Here is a 6510-nt window from a genome sequence, read left to right on the forward strand (position 1 = left end):
ATGAGAGAGCACATTTTCTTATTATAGATTATAAAAATCTGCTGTCCACTGTGTGGCGATAATGGTGTTCCTCTGAGTGGTACTTGGTATAAAACGTTTGAGAACCACTGCTCCAGCTTCTTTCTGCATGTGCATTAATAAATTAATAAATAATGTCCACTAGATGTCACTAGATGTGTGTTTTTAAGGGTTTGTCTTGCCTGCCGCTCCCTCTCACCCTGTCCCACAGAGCCACTGAACAGAGACACTATGGTACAAAAAGAGATTTTATTCACAGTGTTTCCCTTTTATTCGTTACAGAGGAAAGTCCAGTCACTGAGGTTGAGACAGCTTATGGAAAAAAGAAGGTGATTTCATGGCTGCAGGAAGGAGTGGGGAGAAAGAGATCGAAGACTTGAATGTTTTCTTTCGGCCCTTTCTCTCCACTCCTCCAGTTGTTTCTTTCAAAGAAAAAGCAAAACAAAAGTTGCCGTCACTTTAAGTGAGGCAACTTTTCCCTCTCTAACCTGCCAACACACTTCCTCCTCCTCTCACCCCCCCCCCTCCACCCCAAACAACAGGACATCTTCTAAATTTGGAATGAAGTCCTTGTCTTTCTGTGCACCACCACCTCGCAGTAGCAACACCCGTCTTCCTCCCAGATACTGAGGGAAGCACACAAACACCTCAGAGGCTGAAGCGTTGGGGCAGAAAGAGATGTAGAGGTGAGACGACCGAAGATGGTTCGCAAGGAAAGGAGAGGTGTTTATGAGAAAAGCTTGTGGATGGAAATGATTTTTATAAGGTATTTTTATTGAAAATCATCCCTATTCCCCATAAGCACACAGAGACACCACCATGGACGTCAGCCCTCTCACGTGTCCTTGTGACAAGTCTTTGGTTTGAACATGAGTGGTTGAGCACATGGGTTAACACAGAAGGTGAGCAGGGAGGAAGAGGAGTAAAGAAAAGGGCAGGGAAGGCAGAATAGCAAAGGGATTGCTGTCTTTCTTGTCGTCTCGCTTTCTCTTTACTCCTCCTTCTCCTCTCCGTGTGTGATGACATAGCAGATGTTCTTGTAGTCTACGTTGCCAGCAACATCTGGGGGGAAGGCGGCCCACATGTTCTTAATCTAAGGGAGGAAAAAAAAAAGTCAGCATGGTGGCACGAGGTTGCACAATCCATCAGTCAGTTTGCAACAGGTGGCTGATTTTACCTCCTCCTTGGTGAACCTGTCACACTGAGTGGTCAGGAGCTCCTCGAGGCTGGAAGAGAGAGGCAGGAACAGTTTAGTCCTGTTAGGACACGTGTTGCATGGGAGTGTCTTTTTAAAGGGAAGAATAGAAAACAAAGTAGACTCACAATTCCTTCTTGATGCTTCCGGTACCTGCGGGGTCCAGGACCTTGAAGGAGCTAAGGATAACGTCCTCGGGGTCAGCACCTGAGGACAGTTTAACACTTTAACGCGGGTCCAGTGTGGAACATTTAGGGAGGTTTATTGGCTGAAATGCAGGCTGTACGTTTATTTGTATAAGTGTATATAAGTGTGGTTTTGTAGCAACAATAGTCATTTTAAAGTTTACTACGCGAACAACAAAGAAGAATGAAACGCAAAGGTGTTGGTCTCCATCTCACCATTAGATGTCACTAATTCTCACACACTTGACCTTTAAGTTTAAGAAGAAATACCACAACCAAATAAACACAGATCAACTGTAAATGTATGGTTATGGATTCACATTTTTAGGTGCAGCTGTGTGTCAAGTACTTCACGGTGTATAAGCAGACTATAAGTGTTCTGTGTGTCAAGCTCACCCTTCAGCTTCTCGCCGAACATGGTGAGGAAGACGGTGAAGTTGATGGGGCCGCTGGCCTCCTTGATCATGGCCTCCAGCTCCTCATTCTTCACGTTCAACTGGCCTGCACGACAGAGACATTGGCTCGGGATTAAGACCATGAAACACACTGTCGTGGCGTACGTGAGACTTGCTCGCACCGGGACTCACCCATTGAGGCCAGCACGTCCCTCAGGTCGTCTTTGCTGATGATACCATCTCTGTTCTGGTCGATGATTGTGAACGCCTGGAGGAAAGAGAGGAGTTTCCTGGGTTTATGACGTGAAGGAAGTCCTCCATTAATGGAGACAGCCGGAGATTATTAATATTGTAAGAGGATAATGCAGTGGCTTTCGGGGAAGGGTTACTGGTGGGGTTGCTGGAGGTGACCCCCACCCCTTCTCACTCGCCCCCTTCGGTCTTTTCTTACATGTTAATTTAGGAACGTATGATTAGGGAGCAGCTGTGAGATCTACCCACCCTCTGCTACTTGTGTCTGTGAAACTCAAGATATCCACTTGGACTTGAACTCAGTCGTCTACCCTTCTCTACACGCCCGTCACAAGCTTCCTTTGCTCTGACAGACAACCACACGACCCCCAACGGCTGCTGTTTTTCCATCTGTGCAGCGTGCTAAGATCACCCGCATTATTGTGCCACACATTCCCTAAGTGGCACTCAAGAAGCCTGTATCGCTTAACACGGGAGGAATGTTTCCTCTATTCGCAGCACATTTCCCTTGACAACGCAGTGAAAACACAGGCGCCATCATCATTATCCAAATCTCTTGACAGCACGTCCGGATTAAATCTCATCTTCCTGACACCTCGCTGAACTCCAGCGCACGACCTTTACACCCTCGTTTTCACACTTGCCCCTGCTCTTTGATTCTGCGCTTAAGTGGGAAAGAAAAACGAATTGTGTTTTTCTTTATTTACATTATATTCTGTCTGTCGTGACATGGTCACGTTGTTCTACTTGGCCTTCAGTCTTCAGTGAAGACATTTTAGGAGGAGAGGTGATGACAGCAGGGGGGGTGGGGGGGATGCTGGGAGAGGAGGTCAGAGGTGAAGAATATGCGACAAGCTTGAGATGGTGTCAGACATTTTCAGAACTCCTCCTAATGACATTCTCATTCTTATTAAATTGTCATGGCAGAAGCAGGGGGGAGAACAGGGAGTGGGGGGGGGGAGCAAAATAGCTACTGTGGTGAAAATGTATCCGAGAGCTGCTTTACCAGATTCTAAATTTGGTCACCGTCTCAGAGAAATGAATCAATGAAGGATCTTTATCTAAGTATAACAGGACGTGTCACAGATGTGTGACCAGAGCTGAGGCTGCCACGAGTGACGAATGCGATCATACAGTAGAGAGAAGCGCTTCCTACAGTGATTAGGAGTATAAAAACCTCACCTCCTTGTACTCCTGAATCTGGCTCTGCTCAAACATGGAGAACACATTGGAGGAGCCACCATCTCCTGCTGCCTGCCTCCTCTTGGCCTTCTTTGGTGCCTAGAAGAAACACGTCAACATATGTGGATGAAATTTTCAGCAGTTTTCGTAGAAAAAAACAACCTCTGTGATGCTTGTGAGTGCTGCACAGTCTACAGTCTACTTGCAGTTATCCACCACAAAGAGTCATTATAATTCATGTTAAAAGGTAAAACTAAACCAACGATCAGAGAAAAATGTTTTACATAAAAATGAACATTAAATTTAAGAAACAGAAATGTCTTTCTTAAAACCGTCCAATCAATCAATTCAGGACAACTCAGATTTATCTTGTGAACCTCTCATGATCCAACTACCAGTTCATGAGTTTTTTTAATCTCTTTTCTTCCCTTTTTTTTTTTATGAAATCGCAAATTCAAACTTTAAAACACATATTTTTTTTGTAAAACCACAACATGAGAACCCCAAGTATCCTTATCCCAACTGCATCGCCAAGAGCTGCACCAACAAACAAAAAATAATCCCAAAAAGAGAAATCTGAGAAAATGCCCATACGGTTTATGTTACTTATTAATTTAGCATCAAAAAAGCGATGAGTTAATCCAAAGGCTTTTGGCTTTGATCCCCCCTGAAGATATTTCCAACAGAAGCGTGCAGAGATGTGGGAACCCTGGTACTCACCATCTCGAGACGGTATGAGTGGTGGTTCGGTTGATCAAGAAAGACAAGACAGTGTGAAGCCGCGTTATTCGTTCATCCCGGGGGGTTTATATACTCCTGCACAGGCCAATCTAACTTTAGCCACAGCCTCAAGTTTGGATTGGGATGAAAAGGAGAGAGAAGGGAGGGTGGTGGGGGGAGAGAGAGAGCGAGGAGAGGGTGGTCAAGGATGAACTGATGGCAAAAGTGGATGAGACAGAATGGCGGGATGGTGTATCACCTTACAGGAGATCAGAAATAGACTCAGGAGTCTTGGAATTAAGTAAACCTGATAGCTGAGGGACCCATGCCACAAGTTCGCTGTCCCACGTGGACTAATAAGGACATTCGGGACATAGATGCTTGTTGGACCGCTGGACAGTGGCTCTCCACCCTCCTTCTGTCCACCTACATCTGCCCCGCAGAGAGCTGCAGTGACTTTATTTTTGGTTTGTGATGTCCATTGCGATATTACGGACTGGGATACGGCCATTCTATATGCTCAGCAACTGATGCAGCTTTTACCCTGTATGTGCACAGCTCGGGCTTATTTTAGTTGTGACAAATCAATGATGCTCATTTCAAATTTGGGATTTTCCCATGGAATCATTCAAGCTAACGTGGGGAGAGGGGAACGTGACGGATATAACATCACACGCCTGGCTCCTTCCTTGGATTAATCAAAATGTGCTACATACGTATTACATATATTATAAATGTGCGTAAAATATGCACACGTTCATTCAACATAAACACACACTCCCTGTCCTGTCTTTCCTGATGTTTACAGTACATATTTATTGGGCTTCATTATATTAATAACACAGTTATTTATGTTTTTTCATGTATTCATGTCAGATTTATACACTCTCACAGTGAAGTGGAGGTTACAAATGAAGGCTTACGGACGTGATTATCATTCATTACAATAGAAACTATTAATAATAATCACCTTTAACTATTTTTCCAAGTATAATGTACTGTGTTAACTAAAATGACCATAACTGCTTATCTTTACCATGATAATGACTTCTTTGTCTTTTTTTTACTTCCAGTATCTGCATTTGATGTATTTGCACTTTCTCTTCTTATGTTGAGTAATAAAATCAAATAAATGGAAGTAAATCAAACTCTGCCAATGTCATTACACATCATTTTTAAAACTTACGACAGTAAGCAATAAAATAGATACAAAAGATACACAGAATAAGATACACTTGATTTTGTTTATTGAAACAAACCCCAGGTCGATGTCAAAACACCACATTTCAAGATAAAATCTCCTACAGATGATACTAGTGCAAATGTATTATTAAATAGATAGATAGATAGATAGATACTTTATTCATCTCACAGAGAAATTCACAGTTCAGCAGCTCCAGAATATGTTACAAGATAGAAACATAACAGGCATGCAAGTCTATGTACAGTCTAAATATAAACTGACACATATATATATATATATATATTACTTCAAATGGAGTAAAGCTGATTATTAATGTTAATGACCTACATTAAAAGTGTGTTTCCTGATGTAAGCAAAGGGTCGTGGTCTTTGAAAAGTGTGCCTGAAGGAAACGTGTGTTGTTGTTTCGGTTTTTTTTAATTCAAGCAGCTGAACATTAAGTAACATTTATTTTCTCCTAATTAGTTTTTGTTTTTTTCAGCGTTAAACGATTGACGACGTGTCAGACAAGTGAAAGCACCATTAACCTTTGGCTTCTCTCCTGCTTTCTCACCACTACAACTACGCTTCACCATGAACACTTTCCCACCTGTCTGCCCCGGGCTCCTCTCACACACTGTCTACCCTTTCAACCCCCACCACCCCCACCCCCGAAAACAAACTGGGATTACTGGACAGAGTGATGGCAGCAGACATTCCTAGGAGAACATAAAAGGGACAGCTGAGAGTCACCAAAATAGCTAAATAAACTTGACAGTCTGCCACGGTGCCAAAGCCCTGCGAGCAAAATGCTTTCCTTCGTTTGTTTTGTCAGGTTTTATGTCCAAATTTACCTCAGACACATAATCTGTTTTCAATTCATGAGCAACAACTTTGTTAAGCTTTTCAATTGGATTGAATTTATTTTTGATTGTTTGTGTTTCCACTGATCCCTTCTGCCGATGAGTAACGTCTCCCGCGCTTCACTGGTTTCCACCGCAGCGGTAACTCGTTTCAGACAGAGGGATGTTCTGGACCAAAGCTGTCGGCCCTGTTGACCCTTGACCCCTGTTCACTATAGTTCACCACCTTGTTGTGGCTGTCATTTTTTTACCATAGACACATAAATATAGATTGTACGATACGTCACGATATCTGTCTAATTGAAGTAAACGTCTGTGAAAAGTTAAAATATATATATTATATACATATATATGGAGAGAGAGAGAAAGAGAGAGAGAGAGAGAGAGAGATCTATATAGATATATCTATATATATCTCTATATATATATTCGTCCTGAATCCTTACAGGAAAACCCATCTTGTTGTGAAGTGCTGCTACTTCCTGTGGAAACAATTTATGGCAGTTTTGGGGATTTT

The 6510-nt window shown here is 42.7% G+C and overlaps 1 protein-coding gene across 1 annotated transcript; it reads right to left on the minus strand.

Annotated features, from left to right (window-relative positions):
- Window positions 1–248: 248 nt before the first annotated feature.
- On the minus strand, window positions 249–4056 carry mylpfa (myosin light chain, phosphorylatable, fast skeletal muscle a). The gene is made up of 7 exons (XM_058654453.1): window positions 3948–4056; window positions 3228–3326; window positions 1986–2061; window positions 1795–1899; window positions 1342–1420; window positions 1196–1244; window positions 249–1111 (listed from the first exon to the last, which is right to left on the minus strand). The coding sequence occupies exons 1-7, from the start codon at window positions 3948–3950 to the stop codon at window positions 1010–1012; spliced, it is 513 nt and encodes a 170-aa protein (XP_058510436.1). The 5' UTR covers window positions 3951–4056; the 3' UTR covers window positions 249–1009.
- Between the last annotated feature and the right edge of the window lie 2454 nt (window positions 4057–6510).

Source organism: Solea solea, chromosome 16, assembly GCF_958295425.1.
Source record: "Solea solea chromosome 16, fSolSol10.1, whole genome shotgun sequence".
Taxonomy (NCBI): Eukaryota; Metazoa; Chordata; class Actinopteri; order Pleuronectiformes; family Soleidae; genus Solea; species Solea solea.

What these genes read in the sequence shown, in the direction of transcription:
- mylpfa (XM_058654453.1), bottom strand. An exon ending in AGATTCAGGAGTACAAGGAG is followed by an intron (nt 2,062 to 3,227) that starts GTGAGGTTTTTA and finishes TCTTTCCTCCAG; the next exon opens with GCGTTCACAATCATCGACCA. An exon ending in GGAAGCATCAAGAAGGAATT is followed by an intron (nt 1,245 to 1,341) that starts GTGAGTCTACTT and finishes TCTCTCTTCCAG; the next exon opens with CCTCGAGGAGCTCCTGACCA.